This window comes from Stenella coeruleoalba (assembly GCF_951394435.1).
Source record: "Stenella coeruleoalba genome assembly, chromosome: 17".
In the NCBI taxonomy this organism is placed as follows: domain Eukaryota; kingdom Metazoa; phylum Chordata; class Mammalia; order Artiodactyla; family Delphinidae; genus Stenella; species Stenella coeruleoalba.
In genome coordinates, this window is record NC_137163.1 from 46453069 (window position 1) to 46478978 (window position 25910).

The following is a 25910-nucleotide window of genomic DNA, read 5'->3' on the forward strand; positions in this document are numbered from 1 at the left end:
CATGTGTCTCTTTAAAAAATTGGTAAGTACTTATATTGATCTCTCTTGTACTAGGCACTGTGCCAAGTCACTTACATATTTACTCCTTTAAACCTTCTATCATCCCTGGGGGAAAGTTCTATTTTGCTTCCGTTTCTTAGCTAAGACTCTAATCCCCAGGAAAGTAAAGCAACATTTGTGAGTTTTTGTGGATGGTCAGTGACGGGACCAGTACAGGAACATCCAAAGTCTGTGCTTGGAAACAGTGCCCCATGTTGACGCTCACATTACAGATGAAAGGAAAGGAACCATGCACTTACCATATAGATTAAATCTCACATTACAGGATAAAGGAAAGGAACCATGCACTTACATTATAGATTAATACCCACATAACAGGTTAAAGGAAAAAGAAACATGTGCTTCTCTCAAAAGTTGTAAAGAAGGCATATCCATTTCTAAATATATTTCCCAATTTCTTTTGCTTGTTTTCTGACCTTTGTAGTGCATTTTGCCATGAGGAAAATTTTAATTCTTATATAATTAAATGTATCCTTTTTTCTTTGTATCTTAGAAAGGTATTCCTCATGAATAATTTATTTCAAGTCTCCCAGGTTTCTGATACTTTTACACTTTCATTATTTTTTCACTTTTAACTAGTTGCTGTATCTAGAATTTAGTAATTCTGTGATAGCCATATTTTCCCACTATTGTTGAATAATTTTTGCTGCTGATCCAAAACGTGAATTTTATTTTAATCTCAATTCCCTTATGCTCTCGCATCTAATTTTAAGATGCTTCCTATCTCACTGGTTGTTTTGTCTATCTAAAACAAAATGCTACCTTAAAAATAATGTAATTAGAATGTAATAAATGTCATTAGTAAACATAATACAATATATAATAAATAGCATAATATAAAATAACAAAATATAATTTACCATATAACAAGGTCAAAGGAGAGCAAAAGTATACAATCACTTGAAATATCCCCCAAAAGATATTTTATAAAATTCAATATTCATTTGTAATTTAAAAGAAAGAGTAAAATAGGGATTGATGAATGCTTCCAAAGTAAGAAGAAATTATATGTCTAAAAGAGAAAGAGGTAAGTGATAGACTTTAGTAACACTGGCAATAAATGCAGGACAAGATGAGGATGCCTGATATAATGTTAAAGAAAAAGTATTATGTAACATTGTGTTTGCAGCACTGATGAGTTCAGTGAAAAGAGAATCTCATAGAAAAGAGTATCTCATTCTTCTTAATGTATGTACACGTGTCCATTGCATGAACATAACAGCTTATTTAACCAATATGTTACTGATCTGCATCTGGATTTCTAGGTTTTCATGGAATTTTATTATGCACAGTTGCTTCAAACACTAGGACTTCCTCTTATGTTTATATCTTTTGAAAGAAACAATATCTCCGCAGACGATTTATCTGTGCTGGCTGCTAGCTGACTTTGGGTACTTCTCAGTTCTTCCCTTTACCTTCCTAGTCAATATGAAAAGGGAAGGCAAGAAGGTCTCCTGTTTAGAGACTGTAAAGGTAGGTCTTGGTGATAAAGTCTTGGTGGTAAAGGCTAAAAGTATTAACCCAGAACAAATGTTTTTCCAGCTGTAACTGTGTGTGATTCCCTTGGCTTGATTCCGTAGAGGATGTAAGACAAGACTGTAGAATCTGCCCTCAAAGTGCTTCCAGTAGGATGAGCTAAGTCAAGTATGGTGGCATATCTAATTCAAGACAAACTATAACGTCTCCTTTTCTCTCCTGGCAAAACTTGGTGGAGTGAATGTAGAAGTCACTGTATGCTTTAAATTAAAGCAACACAATAAATCTTGTATTGGAAGGTGCTTATTCTGGTCTCTTTGTGGAGACGAATTGGAAATTGTCTAGAAGAAGGAAAATTAGGTTAACCAAAGTTAAACTCATAAATAATTGAGCATTAATTAAATATCTGTGGTCTGTGTTTCTCTTTGATCATAATTTCTCCCAATTTATAGACCTCTTTGATACCTGATTAATCCTTGTCAAAGATGCAGTTAACAATGATTATTACTGTGTATTAGGTTTTGCCTGGGCCCTGAAGAAACTATCCTAAATCACCAGCTATGATTGTCACTTGATTTCCTCACAGAGAACAATGAAAACTCCTTGTCTTAAGTGGCTTGGGATGTGAAACTAGTTAGTCTCTTAGATACTGTTAGAGGACCCTACAGAGCCCATTGGTGAAAGTTTGGAAAGCACTGGGCTTCTTAAGATTGATTCTTGTAGTGCTTCAGGAAAGATCACTGAACCAAAAGGATAACGGTGTTTCTGGTTCTGTTGTTAGTGTTCTCCATGGAAACATTGCTGAAGCTTCTGGACTCAATTTCCTTCCCCATGTGTGAATGTCACTGAAAAGATCCAACTCCATTCTATCCCCATGTAACTTCAGAAACTAAGCAGAATGAAGACTCAAAATTCATTTCAACTAATGAAATGAATATATAACGTAGAGTGGAACTGGGAAAATACCTGGTTTAAATTCTGGAAAGTACCAACTATACAATTCTGGATAAGTTGCTTCATCTTGCTTAGTATAATTTAATGCCCATCTCACAGGATGTTATGATGATTAATTTAATATCTTTATATAACGTACAGTGTTATGTAATTTCTTCTTCGTTTTCTTGAGTAAATTCATATCCTTAAGCAACTCACTGTAAACAATAGTTACTTACTTGCTTAAATTACTCTTATCTTCTATTATCAGCTGAATTGTGTCCTGCTCAAGTTAATATGTGGAAGTCTTAACCCCCAATACCTGGTAATATGACTGTATTTGGAGATAAGACCCTTAAGTAGGTAACTGAGGTCAAATGAGGTCAAATGGGTGGGCTCTAATCCACTATGACTGGTGTCCTTATAAAAAGAAAATATTAGGACACAGACATGCACAGAGAGAAGACCATGTGAAGACAAAAGGAAAACATGGCATCTACAAACCAAGAAGGGTTACTTGAGAAGAAATCAATCCTGCTGACACCTTATCTCAGATTTCTAGCCTCTAGACCTGTGAGTGAGTAAATTTCTGTTGTTTAACCTCCTCAGTCTCTGGTACTTTGTCATGGCAGCTCTAGGAAACTAATACAACTTTTTATGGCCTCCTTGTCTCACGTTGAAAGTTCAATATTTGGCATCATAGCTAGGAAACAAAAATATCATCTACATTCCTTGTTGTAGTCTTTCTTCCCCATTCTCATTGCTAGTAATTTCCATATTTGGGTCTCTTTTCTGTGCCTTGTAAACAGAGCGTTACGCTCATTTCTGGTCTTACTGCTAATATACAGTAAATGTGCAGATACTGAATAGATTTTGGAGAAGTGCAGCATATAGTTGGCACATGTGTGTATGTGTGTGTATTCATATAATTTATACTTTTTCTCTATTTTCTTCCTTTGATGTGAGCTAAGATTCTCTGCTTTTGTGACGAGTACTCCTGAGTACTAATCCCTGAATTTAATTCACCAAAAATTGCCAAAAATAATAATAATATGGGGAAAGAGAGAGTGATAGAGGGAGAAGAACAAACAATCAGGCAAGGGCACTGCTGTGAATTATTAGGGTCTTATTAATAAGATTATGTTAGTCTAGAGGAAATGACCGTAAATATCATCAGTGAGCCCAGTTGGTCTTTACTGACTGCTAGACACATCCCCGAGTTCTGTTCTTAGTCCCCAACTGTATGATTACTACTGTCTGGAAGTATCATTTGAACAACTGAAGTCACTTAATGGAAAAGGAATATGTCTTTAGAGAGCCAACAGTAATTTTTCTATCTGATTAAAAAGGAATGTTGACTGTCTGGCAACCTCAGTCATATTTGTAAGCAGGAAAGCATTGGTTATTAAAAGTGGATGATGTAAAGTGATGAACAGAAACTTTGGCGATAGGTATACCTGGATTTAATTCTCACTTCTACCGCTTGGTAGCTGGATAGCCTTAGGCAAGTTTTATACCTCCCTGAAATTGACTTAATTCAGTCTGTAAAATGGCATAATAACTTATTATAGCATCCTTTTAGGAATTTTAAATCAGTTCTAGAAATAAAAGTACACAATATATAGACAAGTATGGATTCCTCAATAGGTGTTTGACCTTTCATTTCTCCAGTATCCCACCCGCATCAAATAAAGAAAAATACTTTTTTTAAAATTTACGAATATTTCATTGTTCTAAAGTTAAAGCCATAAAAATAGAAATAATCAAATGGCCTACTATCATACCATTAGAAGAAAAAAAAAGTGTTCATGAGAGTTCCATATTAGAATACAAATTTTCCTTAGGCACCTGTTTATGTATGCTATTCTGCTCTTTACAATAAATAATTAAATTTAAAAGACTTAATTCCTCACTTTTAAGACCTTATTAGTTTACAAATTACATATTGACCTATGCTAAATTTTATACCGACCCATGCTAATGAATTCAGTACAGAAAACAAAACACACTGCACTCAAGCAAACTACATATATATATATATATACACATATATATATATATATATATATATATATATATATATAACTTAAATGCATTTATATCCTACCATGTCTCATAAAGCATTGTGGTAACTCACCTGAATACAGACAATCAAATATAATGGCAAAAGCACTTAATATAAACAGGGCCAAGGAAACATAGGCAGAAGATGAAGAAAAGATGAGGGAAATGTGAACAGGAGGACGTGTAGTTAATCGAGTTGTATGTTTTGACCTTAAGCTTCTCTGTGTGGGGACTTCCCTGGTGGCACAGTGGTTGGGAATCCTCCTGCCAGTGCAGGGGACATGGGTTCGGGCCCGGTCTGGGAATATCCCACATGCCGCGGAGCAACTAAGCCCGTGCGCCACAACTACTGAGCCTGTGCTCTAGGGCCAATGAGCCACAACTACTGAAGCCCGCGTGCCACAACTACTGAAACCCCAGTGCCTAGAGCCCGTGCTCCGCAACGAGAGAAGCCACAGCAATGAGGAGCCCGCACACCACAATGTAGAGTAGCCCCCACTCGCCCCAACTAGAGAAAGCCCATGTGCAGCAACAAAGACCCAACACAGCCAAAAATAAATAAATTTATTTTTTTAAAAAAAAGATTCTCTGTGGATAAAACAACATGTAAATAATTGGTTACAAAGCCACATTATTTAAAGGTGCCAGACTGCACATTAACAGTCTGACACAAAGGGACAGCACAGGAAAACTATTCAAAGATAAAGATTTTTAAATCTTTGCAGTTTGAAACCTTTTAGAGCAAGTGTAATGAGCTCGACACACATTTCAACACTCCACATGTTAATCACATGTTCAAAGCATGTCTCAAAGTCATTGGAAATAGTTGCTGTCTCTGTCTCTGATATGTAAAACAGATCTGTGATGTGTAAAACTCAGGAGGTATTGATATCCACTTTTTGGCATCTGAACAGGAAACAAAGTTGTTTCGCAGTGATAATAAAGAATGAAGTAAATGCAACAGTGAAATAAAAGACAAAGTACTGAGGGAATGTATTAACAAAACGAATCCAACTAAATTCTGGTGACCTGGGGCCTACGATTGTACACACTGCATGGAAATACCCCAGCCTAAATACTGGCATAGGAGGAAGGGTACTGCTAAGCCCATCACAGTATCATCCTTTTAAATGTCCCTTTCAAGGTTGTCTCGACTCAACACTGAGTATAGGAAATCTTCCCATCAGGCAGAAACACTGGCTGCGCAATGATTGACCAAGAAATTAACACACTAATGAATAAATGATGCTAATTTATTTCTATCCCTGAGAACGGGAAACAGCACACCCTCTGTGTCAATGGTATGTCCTCTTTCCCACTTTTCTAAATGGTCAATTATGTTTTCCCCTTCATTGCTTTATATCATGTGTGGCAGGCATGATGGGAAATGGCTACCAATGGTTCTGTTATTGATTTCTACCTTCCTTTCACTGTGGCTAAAGAAGATACTTTGTATGATTTCAGTTTCTTAAAAATGTATTGGTACTTGTATTGTGGCGTAACATATGGTCTTTCCTGGAGAATGTTCCATGTGTACTTGAGAAAAATGTGTATTCTGCTGTTGTTGAGTGGAGTGATCTATATATGGCTGTTAGGTTTAGTTGGTTAAATGTGTTATTCAGTCCCCCTACCTCTCTACTGATCTGTCTAGATGTGTTATCCATTATTGAAAGCAAGGTATTGATCTCCAACTATTATTTTAGAACTATCTATTTCTTCCTTCAATTCTGTCAATGTCTGCTTCACATATTTGGGGGATGTTTGGTACATATATGTTTATAGTTGTTATATCTCCTTGATAGATTGAACTTGTTATCAACATATAGTGGCCTCCTTTTCCTCTTGTGATAGTTTTTGATTTAAAGTTTATTTTGTGTGATATTAACGTAGCCATCCCAGATCTATCTTCCTTCCTTCCTTCCTTCCTTTTTCTCTCTCTCTCTTTCTTTCTTTTTGTTACTATTTGCATGGGATATTTTATTCTGTGCTTTAACTTTCAACCAACTTGTGTCTCTTGAAATCAAGTGAGTTTTTTGCGGACAGCATATACTTTACCCTTCTAAAGTTCAACCAATATCATTTGAATTGAAACCAACTTCAATAGCACACAGAAACTCTGTTCCTCTACAGTTCCATTCCTCCTCCTTACATTATTGTTGTCACAAATTACACCTTTATACTTTGTGAGCCCAATAACATGGATTTATGATTATTTTATGCATTTGTTTTTTCAATCATGTAAGAAATAAAAAGTAGAGTTACAAGCCAGTAGCACAATACTGGCTTTAGTATCTGCCCATGTATTTATCTTTACTGGAGATTTCTATTTCTTTATACAGCTTCGAGTTGCTGTCTAGTGTCCTTTCATTTCAACCTGAAGGTTCAATTTAGCATTTGTCATAGGGCAGTGTTAGGAAGTTGTAAAACAAACGCCCTCAGCCTTTGTTCATCTGGGAATGTGTTAATTTCTCCCTAAGTTTTGAAACCAGTTTGGCCAAATATAGAATTCTTGGTGGACAGTTTTTTTCTTTCAGCACTTTAAATATGTCTGGCCTCTTGCTTCCGTGGTTTCAGATAGGAAATTAGCTATGAACCTTTTTGAGGATCCCTGCTTTGTAACAAATTTGTTTTTCCTTTCTCCTTTGGGAGTAAAGATTCTTTCTCTGTCTTTTGGCATCTGAGAGTTTGATTATACTGTTTCTTGTTGTGGCGTTCCTTGAGTTTCTCTTAGTCCTGAAATCAGGCAAAGATTTACAGCAAGCAAACACATACTGAACCAGGGAAGAGGCAATTTGAAAATGGCAGGAAAGCTTTGTGGCATTTTTACTTGCCCTTGCCCCATCTACTCTTAGTGTAGTGATGGTCTTAAAGTGGTGGGGTCTTAATGCAGTGATAGTCTTAAAGTAGCAGCAGACCATTCCTAGTATGGGGCCCTCAATCCTGCTTCAGGAGAGAGCAGAAGAGACCATACTCTCGGATTATTATGTGTATCTGTTCTAACCTGTCTGGGAGCTACCTGAAGGACTGACACAAGATGCTTATCTCTGTCTTAGCTAACCTGGAACACAGTCTGGAAAAGCAGCGGTCATTGCTCAAAAAAAGTGCAAGGTGAACTAACAAAGCAGAGATGGCTGGGGCAGAAGACTGTGCATTGAAATACAATAGACCACATAAGATGCAGGAGCAAAAGTTGGGGGAGATTCTTTGGGAACTTAGAACATACAAAAAGTATGTGTCCAGAGAAATTAAGAAAGCCACATGCATACTCAAGATAAGATGCATGTTCTGAAAACACCAGAGGAGTCTCTAAGCTTTTACCATGGGCTGAGCCCTGACCTCAGTGCAGGTCAGCTAAATGTTGAAGGAGTGATCCAGCAATCTGCACAATGGGGAGAGGTGTGTGGTTTTGAGTGTGCATGTGGATGTGCTTGTGTATATTTGTTTTTGTTTGTCTTAGGTGTGGGAATTCAAGGACATCTCTGTCAAAACATTAGCTAAACATGAACTAAAGGAACAGAGACTTCAGTGCCTACATATGATAAGGAGTACACTCATTGCAAAACTAGTTTGGAAAGGTCCCTAAACAAACAGACTACTACAGCCTTCAACAATCCAAAGCCCAGAAAACCCTGGGAAAGTGGGAGAATCTGATTTCCATAGACACCACATTATAATATTTGAAAGCCAAATGTTCAACCAAAAAACTCACAAGGTATACAAAGACATGGAAAAGTATGGTCCATTTAAGAAAACAAATTAATTGATGAAACCATCCCTAAGGAAGCCCAGACTTTTCTCCATTGCATATTCTTGCCTCCTTTGTCATAGATTCATTGACCATAAGTGCATGGGTTTCTTTCTGGGCTCTCTATTCTGTTCCAGTGATGGATGTTTTTGTGCCGGTACCATACTGTTTTGATTACTGTAGGTTTGTAGCACAGTCTGAAGCCAGGGAGCATGATTCCTCCAGTTGTGTTCTTCTTTCTCAAGACTGTTTTAGCTATTCAGGATCTTTTGTGTTTCCATACAAACTTTAAAATTATTTGTTCTAGGTCTGTGGAAAATGCCCTTGATATGTTGATACAGACTGCATTGAATGCGTAGATGTCCTTGGGTATGATGGTCATTTTAACAATATTAATTCTTCCACTCCGTGACCATGGTATATCTTTCCAGCTGTTTGTGTCATCTTTCATTTCTTTTATGAGTGTCATATAGTTTCCTGGGTACAGGTCTTTTACCTCCTTAGGCAGGTTTATTCTTATGTATTTTATTCTTTTTTATGCGATTGTAAATGGGATTGTTTCCTTAATTTCTCTTTCTGATAGTTCACTGTGAGTGTATAGAAATACAAAATTTATATATAGAAATCTATTGTATCCTGCAAATTTACCAAGTTCATGTTTGAGCTCGAATAGTTTTTTGATGGTGTCTTTCAGATTTTCTATGTATCATGCCATCTGCAAACAGTGACAGTTTTACTTTTGCCTTTCCATTTTGGAGTCCTTTTATTTATTTATTTTTTCTTGTCTGATTGCTGTGGCTAGGACTTCCAAAACTCTGTTCAATAAAAGTGGTGAGAGTGGGCATCCTTGTCTTATTCCTGATCTTAGGGGAAATGCTTTCAGCTTTTCACCATTGAGTATGATAGCTATGGGCTTGTCATATATGGCCTTTATTATGTTGAGGTATGTTCCCTGTATGCCCGCTTTCTGGAGAGTTTTTACCATGAATGGATATTGAATTTTTTCAAAAGCTTTTTCTGCATCTATTGAGATGATCGTATGGTTTTTAGTCTTCAGTTTGTTACTGTGATGATAAGAGACCTAAGACAGCTACAGAGGCTAAGTGACCTTTCCTTCCCTGAATGGGTAGGTATCCTTGTTCTGCCTTCTAATTGAGTTAGTATCTGAGTAAAGAACTGCCAGGTGTCATTTAGTTCACAATACACTGCTGTGGCAATATAGAAATGAATTTGCCTAAGTCATTTGGCTTTTCTCAATTATAGTAAATGAATATACTGAATGAATACTTCAACTTAAGGAAATGTTCTTAAAAATATATTAATGTAGGCAACTTCAGTGGAGAACTGAAATCAAAACAAAGCATTCAGATAAAGGGTTGAAATAAAAGTACACTCAGTTGTATCCAGTTTCCTCTTGTAAATCTCTCTTTTTAATTTGAGTGGACAGTCACTTGAGAATATCTGACTTGCGGCTAAGGAAATCTAAGCCTTCTTGGCCACACTGTATTCCCTTATGTCATTTAATAAAGACACCAGTTGGGTTGCTGAAAAAAGCGTGGGAAAAATCAATCCCTCACATCCAAAGGGCGGCTCTTGAAAATATGTGTGTTGTTGTAGTTATTTTGCTCTTCTGGCCTCAGAAGTTCTAATCTTAACCTTAGCCCCTCATGGAGAGAGACTTTGTAAACCAATTCCCACATTACTCATCATGTGACCGTTGAAAAAGGGCAACCCAGCTCTTTTCCTGTGCTTTCAACCAGTTATCTTCTTCAAAAATCTGTTTGGATTGTTATACCTTAATCTTGCCTGGCAAGGGACTTATGGGAAGGTTCTTATTGTTTGAAAGTTTGGTGCCAGTATCTGCAAATAAAGAAGAAAGATGTGTTTATCAAACATCCCAACAGTGAAGGTGTGTGAAAGCAACTTTTGAAAAAGTTAATCTGTCAGAGTTTAGCCGTATTATTACATTTTATTTTATTCATTGAAAATAAACAATTATCAATGAATCCTTTCTAGATTTTCTAGTTTCCCAAAGTTCCCTGTATTCACATTCTAAGAGGAAAAATGGTATTTTAAGTCACTGCTCTCCACCTTACGTTATTTATAATCACTCCTCGTGACCTCTTCCTTCCAAGAAACTTGATCCTGAGAAGTGTCCTTTGTTTGTCTTTGTGGAATAAGTGATGAGGAGGCATCCTGGAGACCTGTGAGATGTTCAACTTGTGGCATAATGAAACTAGGATGGAGAGTTCTGGAAAGATCTGGAAAGGTGGCTGGTAGAGTGTGGCCAGATGTGGGAGAAGAGAGACGTACAGAGAGAGGGAGAGGAAATTTTCAGAGGGAGAAAATGAAACAAATAATTAAATAAGTTTTGTTGTGTGGTGTGGGACGCAAGCCTTTCTCTCCCCCTTTCCTTCACAATGTCTTCGTTAAAGACTGTGTTTTTCATTAGTTTTACTAAGATAGGATTTGCCGTTTTGTTTGGGTACTGAGAATGGACCCATGGAAACAGTTACATTTGGGTTATCTCTGACTGTCTTTAATGAAGAACATAAATATTGGCCACACTATCTATGCACATGCTATCACCATGCCTTTTTTGTTCTCTGTTCATATATCTAAGTCCTCTTCTTTCTTTAAGGTCAATCTCAAATCTCATCTGAAATGTACATTTATTGATAGATTCAACCCATAATGAACTGTCCCTTCTTTGTCCTCCTTAGGCTCTGATTATTTACAAAAACTCATTTTTGAACTTAGAAACTGTCCAATATGATATATTAGTTATTTCACCAGCATATGTTATATCCTCAACACAATCATACGCTTTTGTGGGGCTGGGATCATACATTCTGTAATTTTTCTCAGTACTTACACTTACTTTGATAAAAAGCGCATTCATTCATCTAAACATCATTTATTGGGTGTTAATTAAATATCTCAACTCAGTAAATATTGTTTGAATGAATGCATGCATGAATGAGGGAGTGTGCAATAGGTAGCCTAATGTACCGCCCAATGTGAGAAAACCAAAAACATAAACACAAAAGCAAGCCAAAAAGTGGACCAGGACTTTCTGTAAAATATCCTGCTTTTTGTTGGATGATGCCATGAAAATCAAGATGCTCCTGAAAGGTCTTAATAGCTGACCAAGAATAGTAAACAATTGAAATTCTCTCAGGCTTCTTCAACCCTATCACTGGACACATTTATACCTCTCAGGAATGGTATTAAAAGAAGAGATTAATAAAGCTTTTATAGATGAGTTGATAAATCTCTAAAGATTTAAGTCTTCATTGCCTCCTAGGTTTTCTCTATTTTGGGTTTCCAAAAGATTTCAATAAACCACAGGATAATTAAAAATTAGACATTATCTTTCTTACCTTGACGTTTTTTGATGGTAAACACCTTTTTATTGTCTCCATAGTGCTGCCCAATTTCCACCAGTACAGTACTTAAGTGAATTTTGCTCTGGATGGTGGGATATAGAAGATGTAAACGAATTGTTTGTATATGTTTTAGAATTCTTCAAAAGGGCCTGGCCATGGAAATGCATTGAATATTACTTAAATAACTAAAGCAACTTCCTCAGAATTATTATTCTGTTCTGGTTAGGATACTATCTGCTCTGGTTTGTTAAAATTTCCCTTTAGAGTGGTTTTAATTTTGTTTCTGATAGGGTCCTAGGATTTATTGCCACACCCATCCTGCATCTGTTTTTCTTTGAATTACTCTCCTTGCAGTTTCTGCTTCATACAGGGCCTTACAGGTTAGTGACAACCTGGCCATCACAACGCTGGAAAGGAGAGGCCTACTTTTCAGAGGTGTTGCTGTTTTCTGTACCTGAAGGTTTTCAAGAGATACCAATCTTCCTCACCACCGCCCTTGGCCCTCTTAATGGACTAAGCAGTTCCTCATGAAATTTCTGTAGGATATCTGTACCAACTTCTCAATATTGTTCCATCCTGAGTCTATAAATTCCTGGCCACAAGGTAATGTTAGATTTCTTGCTCCAGCCCCTATTTACATAAGGCCTATACTAAGGAACGGAACCCACAGACATCAGTCCGCTCTTCTTTCTCTGGATTTAATTTCTCTGTTACTTTCTGAAACATGCAGGTGTTCCTTTCTTTCTTTTAATCTCAGCTATGTGCTTTTAACTTTTTCAAAATTGACCCAGAATTTACATGTGTCTCCAGTAAGAGTACATTAAATTGAGCTTAGTCTGCTATTCTACTGGCATACTTGAGATCCAGATAATTTGCTACTTAACTGGATTCAATGACCTGTATATTTCAGGCATCTAAAACTCACCATGTTCCAAATATCCCTCCTTATAGTTAGTAATTTTCTTGGGAATCTGGATGAGATTAAATGGAATAAAGTTAGTGAGTGGCCCAGGAATGCCTGAAAGTTTGTTTGTCAGAGTGGCCAGGGAAAGTTAAGCAAGGAAGAAAAGCAAATGAAAAACAGAATCACATTATTATGGCTGAGTTTACTCCCAGGATTCCATGCAGAGCTCTCTGTAGAGCTGCGATGGGTTATAACTTATGCCAGAGCTCTACGTGGGGCTGACACCGTCTCATGCCAAGCTCTCAGTTCTGGGCTCACGTCATCTCTGGTCCACTCTGTGGAGTGGAAACTTTGGAGGAATGGCCAATGTGTTCCACGGCGTAGGAAGAGGGAAATTGTGAATGTGACTTTCTAAATTGTGGAGGAACTAACCATTGTAAATGTGCCGTGAACTATGTTGTTTAATTTGACCAGTCAGATCAATGACTTTCCCCTTGAATGAAATGCTGCTACGTATATGAGCAGAAAAACAAAACTGGTATAAGGAATAGATAGCTAGTGGGAAGCAGCCGCATAGCACAGGGAGATGCGCTCGGTGCTTTGTGACCACCTAGAGGGGTGGGATAGGGAGGGTGGGAGGGAGGGAGATGCAAGAGGGAGGAGATATGGGGACATATGTATAACTGATTTACTTTGTTATAAAGCAGAAACTAACACACCATTGTAAAGCAATTATACCCCAATAAAGATGTTAAAAAAAAAAACTGGTATAAGGAGATGGAGAGACTGGGAGTCTTATTTTCCCACCAATTAACTTTGCCTCTGACCATGACCTTCCCTTTGAGTCTCCTAGACCTTGGGGATGATCGCAGCCCCTTGGGTTGGGTGACGGCAACCCCATCTTCACTAGAACCTCTATAGTTAACTTTGATTTTTCCCACTCCGTCTATCCATCCCATGTATGCAGTCAGACATTTGATCTTGGACTTTTCCTGACAAAATATGCTTGAATATAACCATTTCTTTTCACTCCCACTGCTACTGCTATTGTCACTGCCTTAACTAGGGCTTTATCTTTAAGTTCTTTATATAAATATATAAATATCTATATATAAATATAATATACAAATAAATAAAATATAATATTAATTCTGATGATTTTAAAGTCTTTTCTTGATAAAGACTTTTCCTGATAAAGATACACAATATCTTATATAAATATTTTTGTATTATCTGCTCTTTTCTTAGAATTTTAGCCATATGATTCTATCTCTTGGTTTGTCTAGAACTTTTTGATTGAATGCTGGCTATTTTATTTGGCTTTTTTTGTTTTTCTCAGTGGAAACGTTGTTTTGCTTCAAAATATTTTATTCTACCTGGAAGTAGCAAATCTTCAAATTACAATTTTTTAAATGCTTTCAAATATCAATACTATAGGTGTCACAAAATCTAGAAAAATGACATTTAAAAATGAACTACTGCCAGATGTGTCTCTATAAAGCTTTTCCCCCACTCTTTTAGCTATATATTCTTTAACTGCCTCCTCATATGACAGTTTATGTATTTTCGAAATAAAATTTTAAGAAATAAACTTTGTAGTTTTTAGACATAGATTTCTTGTACCATGGTTGATTAGAATTTGCTTCTAGTTATTAATAGTTTAGAAAAGTTTATTTCAGCTTCACAATTTATTATTGATAATGTCACATTAATTTTCATTGTTAACTTTGAGAAAACCTCTATGGATTACTTCGTCATAAGTATTTACTATTATAAATGCATTACTGATTTCAGTACTGCTATAGGTTTGTGCATTACAGGGATTCTGATAAAATACTCATTCACACCATTCCATTACACACATTGTTGATGGAGTACATTCATTCATTCATTCATTCATTCATTTATTTTTGGCTGTGTTGGGTCTTCGTTGCTGTGTGCAGGCTTTCTCTACTTGCAGGGACTGGGGGCTACTCTTTGTTGCGGTGCACAGGCTTCTCATTGCGGTGGCTTCTCTTGTTGCAGAGCACGGGCGCTAGGCACGGAGGCTTCAGTAGTTGTGGCTTGCAGGCTCAATAGTCGTGGCTCACGGGCTCTAGAGCGCAGGTTCCGTAGTTGTGGCACACCGGCTTAGCTGCTCCGTGGGATCGAACCCTTGTCCCCTGCATTGGCAGGTGGCTTCTTAACCACTGCGCCATCAGGGAAGCCCCTGGAGTATATTCTTGACAGAAGAAAATTTCCGTTTTGACTAAGCATTGATGAGAACTGAATCTTTGACTTATCTTTCACATGCCTGATGATTGAAATAATTTTCCACAGAATAGCTTCTGGTTTTGTACTTTTCAGTTCTTTTTTTCTTCTTCAAACGCACATGCTTTGAGAGCTGTGAAGTGCAAGACATGGCTATATTGTAAGGTGGTTTTTGTCCTTATGCTTCTGTGTCTTGTGCTAGGTTAAGTCAGTAGAGTAGTCAGTATGAGTACTGGAAGTTATTCCTGTAATGGGATAGTATATAGTCAATTGCATATGGCGGTGTCTGAAAATCACATAATAGCCTCACTTAAAACATCTCCCTAGGGCTTCCCTGGTGGCGCAGTGGTTGAGAGTCCACCTGCCGACGCAGGGGACACGGGTTCGTGTCCCGGTCCGGGAAGATCCCACGTGCCGTGGAGCGGCTAGGCCCGTGAGCCATGGCCGCTGAGCCTGTGCGTCCAGAGCCTGTGCTCCACAACGGGAGAGGCCACAACAGTGAGAGGCCCGCGTACCACAGAAAAAAGAAAATCTCCTTAGCCAGATTTCAAAAAAGCCTGTGGCCATTCCAATATGATCCAACATAACGGAATATGATAGAAGGAAAATTGGCAAAGAAAGAGACGCTGGTCTTACCTGATGGAAGTTAAAATATCTCACTTTTGACAATTTTGCAAAAACTTATAATTCCATGAACTAATTTCTAGGGTTCTTCATAGGACCTAAAGAGGAACCCATAGAGTTGTGGAACAACAATAGAAGCTGCTGTGATGAGAAGTCCAGGCACCGCAACAAAGAGTAGCCCCCGCTCGCCGCAACTAGAGAAAGTCTGCACGCAGCATTGAAGACCCAACGCAGCCAAAATAAAAATAAATAAATAAAGATAAATAAATTTATTTTTAAAAATGTAATACTCAGGTTTGAGGCATGAGAAGTATGATGAGGAGAAATTAGCTAATCCTTTCAGAACTTTTAAAATATCAAACTCAGTCTCTAAGATTTTAGCATTATATACAACATCGGTTACTTATTAGTGGTTTGGGAAGGCCAATTTAAAATTTTCTGATCTTACTGTATTGAAATTCACGGCCCTAATGTTTTCCACATTGACTATATGAATGATGAAGTAAAGTCAATCATGTATTTCCTTTCCAACTGGGCAGAAATCAAAATTTTGAAAAGTGTTTGGACTACTGACTTTTGATTTCTTCTAAGGCAAGTGTATAGGTAATTTTTATTCCCTGATTAGGAGAAAAATGGTGGAAGAGGGCAGGGTTAAGAATTAAGATTTCAAGAGCGTGAGAGTTAGACGACCAACCAGAGTTCCTAAGGTTCGGTGCCTGTAACTGTCGCCGCCGCTTAAGCCTGTCAAAGCAGTGGTACGGCTGCTGCCCTCGTACTTGCTACCTCTAGAAATATTCTTGCCAGTAGTGGCGGCAGCGGGACTCAATTACCCCCTTTTCTCACTCTCTCCAGAAGCTCCAGATGGCGTCTTCTGTGGGCAACGTGGCCGACAGCACAGAACCAACGAAACGTATGCTTTCCTTCCAAGGGTTAGCTGAGTTGGCACATCGAGAGTATCAGGCAGGAGATTTTGAGGCAGCTGAGAGACACTGCATGCAGCTGTGGAGACAAGAGCCAGACAATACTGGAGTACTTTTATTACTTTCATCTCTACACTTCCAGTGTCGAAGGCTGGACAGATCTGCCCACTTTAGTACTCTGGCAATTAAACAGAACCCTCTTCTGGCAGAAGCCTATTCGAATTTGGGGAATGTGTACAAGGAAAGAGGGCAGTTGCAGGAAGCGATTGAGCATTACCGGCATGCATTGCATCTCAAACCAGATTTCATCGATGGTTATATTAACCTGGCAGCCGCTTTGGTAGCAGCAGGCGACATGGAAGGGGCAGTACAAGCTTACGTCTCTGCTCTTCAGTGCAATCCTGATTTGTACTGTGTTCGCAGTGACCTGGGGAACCTGCTCAAAGCCCTGGGTCGCTTGGAAGGAGCCAAGGCATGTTATTTGAAAGCAATGGAGATGCAACCGAACTTTGCAGTAGCTTGGAGTAATCTTGGCTGTGTTTTCAATGCACAAGGGGAGATTTGGCTTGCAATTCATCACTTTGAAAAGGCTGTCACCCTTGACCCCAATTTTCTGGATGCTTATATCAATTTAGGAAATGTCTTGAAAGAGGCACGGATTTTTGACAGAGCTGTGGCAGCTTACCTTTGTGCCCTAAGCTTGAGCCCAAATCATGCAGTGGTACATGCCAACCTGGCTTGTGTATACTATGAGCAAGGCCTGATAGATCTGGCAGTAGACACCTACAGGCGAGCTATTGAATTGCAACCACATTTCCCTGATGCTTACTGCAACCTAGCCAACGCTCTGGAAGAGAAGGGCAGTGTTGCCGAAGCAGAAGAGTGTTATAATACAGCTCTGCGGCTGTGTCCCACCCATGCAGACTCTCTGAATAACCTAGCCAATATCAAAGGAGACCAGGGAAACATTGAAGAGGCAGTTCGCTTGTATTGTAAAGCATTAGAAGTCTTCCCAGAGTTTGCTGTTGCCCATTCAAATTTAGCAAGTGTATTGCAGCAGCAGGGAAAACTGCAGGAAGCTCTGATGCATTATAAGGAGGCTGTTCGAATCAGTCCTACCTTTGCTGATGCCTACTGTAACATGGGAAACACTCTAAAGGAGATGCAGGATGTTCAGGGAGCCTTGCAGTGTTATACTCGTGCCATTCAGATTAACCCTGCACTTGCGGATGCCCACAGCAATCTGGCTTCCATCCACAAGTATTCAGGGAATATTCCAGAAGCAATTGCTTCTTATCGCACTGCTCTGAAGCTTGAACCTGATTTTCCTGACGCTTATTGTGATTTGGCTCATTGCCTGCAGATTGTCTGTGATTGGACAGACTATGATGAGCGAATGAAGAAGTTGGTCAGCATTGTGGCTGACCAACTGGAGAAGAATAGGTTGCCTTCTGTGCAGCCTCATCATAGTATGCTCTATCCTCTTTCTCATGGCTTCAGGAAGGCTATTGCTGAGAGCCATGGGAACCTCTGCTTGGATGAGATCAGTGTCCTTCATAAACCACCGTACGAACATCCAAAAGACTTGAAGCTCAGTGATGGTCGACTGCGTGTAGGATACGTGAGTTCTGACTTTGGGAATCATCCTACTTCTCATCTTATGCAGTCTATTCCAGGCATGCACAATCCTGATAAATTTGAGGTATTCTGTTATGCCCTGAGCCCAGATGATGGCACAAACTTCCGAGCGAAGGTGATGGCAGAAGCCCATCATTTCATTGATCTTTCTCAGATTCCATGCAATGGGAAAGCAGCTGATCGCATCCATCAAGATGGTATACACATCCTTGTAAATATGAATGGTTATACCAGGGGTGCTCGAAATGAACTCTTTGCTCTCAGGCCAGCTCCTATTCAGGCAATGTGGCTGGGCTACCCTGGGACCAGTGGCGTGCTTTTCATGGATTATATCATCACTGATCAGGAAACTTCACCTGCTGAAGTTGCTGAGCAGTATTCTGAGAAACTGGCTTATATGCCCCATACTTTCTTTATTGGTGATCATGCTAATATGTTCCCTCACCTGAAGAAGAAGGCAGTCATCGATTTTAAGTCCAATGGGCACATTTATGACAATCGGATTGTGCTGAATGGCATCGACCTCAAAGCATTTCTTGATAGTCTCCCAGATGTGCAGATTGTCAAGATGAAATGTCCTGATGGAGGAGACAACGCAGACAGCAGTAATACGGCTCTTAATATGCCTGTCATTCCTATGAATACTATTGCAGAGGCAGTTATTGAAATGATTAACAGAGGACAAATTCAGATAACAATTAATGGATTCAGTCTTAGCAATGGACTGGCAACTACCCAGATCAACATTAAGGCTGCCACTGGAGAGGAGGTTCCCCGTACCATTATTGTAACCACACGTTCTCAGTACGGGTTACCGGAAGATGCCATTGTGTACTGTAACTTCAATCAGTTATATAAAATTGACCCGTCTACTTTGCAGATGTGGGCAAATATTCTGAAGCGTGTTCCCAATAGCGTACTGTGGCTGTTGCGTTTTCCAGCAGTAGGAGAACCTAATATTCAACAGTATGCACAAAATATGGGCCTCCCCCAGAAGCGTATCATTTTTTCACCTGTTGCTCCTAAAGAGGAACATGTTCGGAGAGGCCAGCTGGCTGATGTCTGCTTGGACACTCTACTCTGTAATGGACACACCACAGGGATGGATGTCCTTTGGTCAGGGACACCCGTGGTGACTATGCCAGGAGAGACTCTTGCTTCCCGAGTTGCAGCTTCCCAGCTCACTTGTTTAGGCTGTCTTGAGCTTATTGCTCAAAATAGACAAGAATATGAAGACATAGCTGTGAAACTGGGAACTGATCTAGAATACCTGAAGAAAATTCGTGGCAAAGTCTGGAAGCAGAGAACATCTAGCCCTCTGTTCAACACCAAACAATACACAATGGACCTAGAGCGGCTCTATCTACAGATGTGGGAGCATTACGCAGCTGGCGACAAACCTGATCACATGATTAAGCCTGTTGAAGTCACTGAGTCGGCCTAAATAATGACTGTGTGCACAGGAGAATTACCCTGTACCTGAGCCTCAACCTTCTGGGGGAAAGGGAACTACTTTTTCCTTATCTGTACAATACCATGCTGCAGATGGGTGACAGTCAATGATAAGAAATAGCACAGCCAGACTTGCTTCCTGCATGATCATGATCACGATAGGGAGAGACACAAGAGATGGGAAACTGCTGTTGCACAAGGAGTCTCCATAGAATTTTGCAGCAGCCAGGTGTCTGGAAGGTCTGGAAGGTAAGTCTGGAAGGTCTGACCTCCCTTGGTCTTCCATGGGATGGATGGTTAGTGTGGAAGGGAGATAGAGATTGCCCAGCCGTTTTGTGATTATCATGGATTGATTGAGTCTTCTGAATTAATATTTTTCTTTATATTTTGGGTATTGGAGCTTTTAAAAATGTTTGGTTTCGGGTATTTGTATTCATGTGAAGTGTGTATGATTCTCTTGAGATAAGCTTTTAAGCTAAAATATTCCTTGTTTTAGTTTCTGAACTCTACAGATAAATGGGGACTTTGCTGGTGTAGTCTTTTTATAGGTTTTATAAACCACTTGAGCCTATAGCAGTCATTTTAGTGTCTGACATAATGTTTGGAACTATCAGTGCTTTGTTGGTTTATAGATGATGGCTTCAATTCTTTTCCTGGTCCGTTTCCTTCTTCCCTTCCCCCCACTTTAAAAATTCTCCTGTAACTTGGCTAACAAAAAACCAAGTCTGATTCAAAACCTCCCAGAGTGTTTCTCTTAACCGCATCGTCTGGTGCCAAATGAAGATTCTTAGGAGCGATTATTAATTCTGAAGGGCACAGTTGTGGTACTGTCACTGATGATAATAATAATGGATTTTTGGCCTAGAGTTTTGACCTATTTCACCAGTGTTTTACCGTTGGCTGCCCCTCTATGCTGCTTCCAAAAGTGATAGTGTGTGTTAAGATTTTTACTTTCATTTCTAATGATTGTTTGTTTTTTTTAGTGAGTCCTGTTCTTCCTTTTTCTTTCAGCAGAAATGAAATCCCAGGTAAGTATAAGTATTCAAATATTTGATCAGTAAGTCACAGTTATCTCCAGTACATTAAATAGCTTTCATCAAAAAACATGTTATAGGTAAAAAGCTCTGAAGGACCAGCTATGTATATGATAATTATGTTTCAGACCTTCTAGGGTATTATATATAATAACTTGTCTTCTGGACGTGGTCTTGAAGTCTTTATGGATTCAGTCTCAGTAGTAGCGAACTGCACTGCTACTTGGTTTGGAGTACAAATTAGACTTTAGCCCTCCTGGAGGTTGAGTTTTTGGTATTGAAAACCATAGGAATGAAATTATTGTATTTCAACAAAGGATCGAGGGCTTGAGGCTTAAACAAGGCAACATACGTGTGGGAAGCAGTCAGCCTTGAGGGCAGGTAAGGACATGCCAGGCATGCGGCCGCTGCTCGAAGGGACTGTCCCTACTTGTTCCCCTCCTTGTTCCATTCCATGGGAGATAAATCACCAGGGCCCAGAGGTCAGAAAGAATGTAAAATGAGACAAGCAAAGCTGTCTCCCCCCTGCACATGCAGGTTATTTTTGATGCTTCTGGGTTTATGGGTTTCCTCCCAGGGAAGTTAACCTTGAGCCGAGACAGTCTGTAGATAATGTAAACCACCATCTGGCAACCTTCCGATTTCTAGTCTAGATAATCTGCAACTGTAGCATAATAAAATTTGCCTTGCAACCATCAGTTGTCTTGGTCCTTCTGACCCCATCCGTCGGTGCTACTTCAGTTCCTTACCCCTTCCCTTCTGACTCTGGGCGGTGAGATCCTCTTTCTCCGGCTGGTCCGCGGCAAGTGGCACTCGAACAGGGACCTGAAGCGTGAAGGCAATTAAAAGAAAAAGAAAGTGCAGGTAAGAGAACCCTTATGCAAAATATGTGTGGCCACCAGTAAAAGTGGAACTAATAGAGGCATAAGGCAATAGTCAGAAGTAAAATAAGATGGGGCAAAAGGGCTCAAAGATGTATGAATTATTTGCTCAGGTTTTACTTTCGATGCTTAAAGCTCGGGGTAATAAAGTTTCTACCTCACAGTTGACTGAATTTTTACAGCATATCCATGGTGTATCTCCCTGGTTTCCTGATGGCGGCTCTGTTGACATAGAAATCTGGCAGAAAGTTGGAGAAGATTAAAAAATTATTACAAGTCTCGAGGGCCTACTCATACTCCTGTTGTTACATATAGTTTGTGGAACCTGATAAAAAATATGTTTAGATTCTTCTCATGATAGTGTTGATTTGAATGTAAAGTCAGAAAAACATAAGCCTCTGACAGAAGGAGAGACTGTATTATCAACTACTGTGTCGCCACTTCCTAAACCGAAAGAGCTAATTAATTTAAATATTTTAGATGAAGAGGAACATTTTGACTTAACAGATGAGGCTTGTAAACATAAAAGAGAGAAATATCCTGAGGATGATTTTCTAATGGCTGTGATAGATAAGTCAGTGAAAAAGCTGCAGGTTAATAAGGACTGTCTTCCTCAAAAATCCACATCTGTAAAAATGCTCAGTCCCTTGCAGCGCGCTGTACAAGGAGCAATAAAACGAGGAGAAGATCCTATTTTCTGTTGTCCCGTCATAGAAAGACCTGATCCTAATAATCCTCAACAGGCTACTAGGGGGCATCAGACTCTCCCTTTGAAAGTTTTGAAAGATTGAAAATCTGCCTGTGCTCAATATGGGCCCACTGCTCCTTTTACTACTGCTATGGTTGACAGGAGAAGCTCTTCCCCCCGCTGATTGGAAGTCTATTGCACGAGCTTGTTTAAATGGTGGAGATTATTTAATATGGAAGTTTGATTTTTATGAACGGGCTGCTGAACAAGCAGAAAAGAATGCTGCCCATAATATTCCAGTTGATTATCGTATGCTGATTGGGGAAGGACAATATCTTTCTTTACAAGATCAATTAACTTATCCCTTTGTTGCTTATCCTCAAATAAATCATTTGGCATTACAAGCCTGGAGGAAATGACCTTCTACACACAAAACTGAGGATCTTTCAACAATTAGACGGGGACCTGATGAACCATATGCTGATTTTGTAGATAGGTTGTCACAGGCGGTGGGGAGACTCATTGTGGACGGACTCACTGGTATGATTGTAGTTAAGCAACTTGCTTTTGAAAATGCTAGTAATGCGTGTCAGGCTGCGATTCGACCCTGGAGAAAACGGGGAACATTGGAGGATTATATTCACCTTTGTGCAGACATTGGGCCTACTTATATACAGGGTGCTGCTGTGGCTGCAGCATTAACTAAAGTGGGGTTTAAAAACAATCAAAAGAAAACAAAGACTTGTTTTAAATGCGGAAAGGCAGGTCATTTTGCTAGAGAATGTAGATCTTTTAATTCTAACCCTAGTCCTTCCTTCCCTACTCAGAAACCTCCAGATGGTCAGAAAATCCCTGGTTTATGCCCTAAATGGAATAGGGGAAAACATTGGGCACAGATTGTTGCTCAGTGGCCCACAAGGATGGGCCACCACTGTCGGGAAACTCCTCCCGGGGCCTTCCCCGGCCCCAACAAATAATAAGGGTAATGTCTGTGTATCCTCCTCAAATTATCAATCAGACATTAACCAAAAACAAAAACATACAATATGCTCGCTCTCCAGAGCAACACCAGGAAGCGCAGGACTGGAGCTCAGTACCTCCGCCCGATATGTATTAACTCCTGAAATGGGTCCTCAGGCCCTCTCTGCAGGCATCTGTGGACCTTTACCCAAGGGTTTGATGGGACTATTATTGGGAAGAAGTAGTGTCACCATGAAAGGTTTAACTGTTATGCCAGGAGTCATGGTTTCTGACTACGAAGGAGAAATAAAAGTCATGGCACAAACTATTAAAAATATAATAACTATTTCTCCTGGTGATCAAATTGCACAATTGCTACTTTTGCCCTTTGTACCTCATGGACAAAGTTTACAACATCAAAAGAGAGAAACAAAGGCTTTTGGATCGTCTAATGCTGCCTACTGGATTCAGAAGATAGGGAAAGAACGTCCAGAAATGAAATGAACCATTAATGGAAAGGTTTTTTCAGGTTTGTTAGACACTGGAGCTGATGTCTCTGTTATGACGCAGATACACTGGCCTAAACGTTAGCCCATTAGTCCTACTATTACAGAACTTCACGGAATAGGACAAAGTTCTTCTCCTGTGCAAAGTAGTCAGTTTTTTTTATGGCAAGATAGTGAGGGCCATTCAGGATATTTCCAGCCTTATGTTTTGCCTGGGCTGCCTTTAAACCTCTGGGGCCGAGATATATTAAAAGAAATGGGAGTATTACTTTATAGTCCAAACTCTCAAGTCTCTAATATGATGTTGGATCAAGGATTTCTTCCCACAAAAGGGCTGGGAACAAATCAACAAGGAACTGTCTATCCTATTGATGTGAAAATAAAATATGATAGACAAGGTTTGGGTTTTTCTTAGGGGCCTTGGATTCTCCTCCACTCACTGCTGATCCAATTATTTGGCTGACTGATGACCCTGTATGGGTGGACCAATGGCCCCTCACAAAGGAGAAATGAGAAGCTGCAGAACAATTAGTACTGGAACAATTAGGGCATTTAGAAATTTCCAGTAGTCCTTGGAATACTCCTATTTTTATTATCAAGAAAAAATCTGGAAAATATAGGTTATTACAGGATCTAAGAGCTGTTAATAAAACTATGCTAATAATGGGAGCTCTTCAACCAGGCCTACCCTCTCCAACAGCCATACCACACAATTATCATCTTTTAGTTATAGATTTAAAAGATTGTTTTTTCACTATTCCTTTGTTTCCTGAAGATAGAAAACATTTTGCTTTTAGCTTGCCTGCCTTAATTTTTAAGGAACCCATGAGGAGATTTCAATGGAAAGTATTGCCTCAGGGCATGGCAAATAGTCCTACATTATGCCAAAAATATGTGGCTCAGGCCTTGACTCCTGTGAGAAAAAGGTTTCCATCGTTATATCTCATACATTATATGGATGATATACTTTTAGCCACTGATAATATTTCTTTATTAGAGACTGCTTTTCAATTTTTACAACAGTCCTTACAATCATTTGGCTTGGTCATTGCCTCAAAAAAAATTCAAAGACAATCTCCATTTTTATATTTGGGAAAATATATTGATAACACTACTATTAGGCCTCAAAAACTGCAAATTTGAGTTGATAATTTAAAAACATTAAATGCTTTTCAAAAATTACTTGGCGATATTAATTGGCTAAGGCCTTCCTTAAAACTTACTACTGCTCAATTACAGCCTTTGTTTGATATTCTTAAAGGTGACTCAGATCCTTCTTCTTCACGCTCTATGACTCCAGAAGGATTTCAAGCTTTACAAATAGTCAATAGATCTATCAGTTCTACACAATTAACTAGAATTCATACTCACCTTCCAATTTTCTTAATAATTTGTCCAACTCCTCATGTGCCTACTGCCGTCTTATGGCAAACTGTTGGAATTATTGAATAGATTCATATGAAAACTACACCCTCTAAAGTTATTAACCCTTATTATGAACTTATTAGTAATTTAATAATGCAAGGTAGAACTAGATGCTTACAACCTATAAGTATAGAACCTTCTCAAATTATTATCCCTTATTCAGTTAGTCCACAAAATTGGCTTTTTCAACATAGTAATGAATGGGGTCTTGCTCTTGCAGGATTTTCAGGTACCTTGGAATGCCATTACCCTGCTGATAAATTGATCCAATTCAGCAAACTTAACTCATATCTTTCCTTCTATAATTAGGCAACAGCCTGTTCCTCATGTACCTTTGGTTTTTACGGATGGTTCTTCTTCAGGAGTGGCTACTGTAATCATTGACGACGGAACAAACCTCATTAAAGAAACTTCCTTGACTTCAGCTCAACGTGTTGAACTGTATCCTGTCATTATGTCTTTTAAACATTTGCCTTCTATATCTTTTAATTTGTTTTCTGATAGTAAATATCTTATTAGCTTGTGATTTCTTCTAGAGACTGCGAGCATAGGACATACTAATGACCCTGAATTACCATCCTCTTTTCGTTTGCTTCAACAGCTTATTCGTTCCCATGATGGTCCTGTTGCAGGTCTGTATATCCGTGCTCATTCTAACTTGCCTGGTCCATTGACTAAACTTAATGCGACTGCAGATGTTTTAACTCGATCTAAACGTGATCTTTATCCTGTACATTTTCCTCCCAAGAATAGAGTTGAAGTTACTCCTCCTCCTCAATCTCTTTTCCCTAAAGCAGGACATGTCCCAATTTACCGTACTCCTCCTTTCCGTTCGTCATGCTGTCAAGAATGGCTAATATACTGCATTCATTATCTCCATACTCTTGATACTCATGGTCCATGTCCTGGACACCCTCATATTATGGTAAGTAATGATCAAACTGCTTCACAAGCAGCACAG

At 39.1% G+C, this 25910-nt stretch overlaps 1 protein-coding gene across 2 annotated transcripts in view; it reads left to right on the forward strand.

Annotated features, from left to right (window-relative positions):
• LOC307176228 (UDP-N-acetylglucosamine--peptide N-acetylglucosaminyltransferase 110 kDa subunit-like) overlaps window positions 1-20993 on the forward strand; it is a 33416-nt gene extending 12423 nt beyond the window's left edge. The window contains exon 4 of one of the 2 annotated variants that reach the window (XM_079902145.1): window positions 16298-20992. In XM_079902145.1, the coding sequence (XP_079758271.1) occupies window positions 16298-19447 (3150 nt within the window). In that variant the 3' untranslated portion in view covers window positions 19448-20992. Of the gene's footprint in view, window positions 1-16297 lie in introns of both variants that reach the window. The other variant, XM_079902144.1, reaches the window with a different exon arrangement.
• Window positions 20994-25910: the final 4917 nt, after the last annotated feature.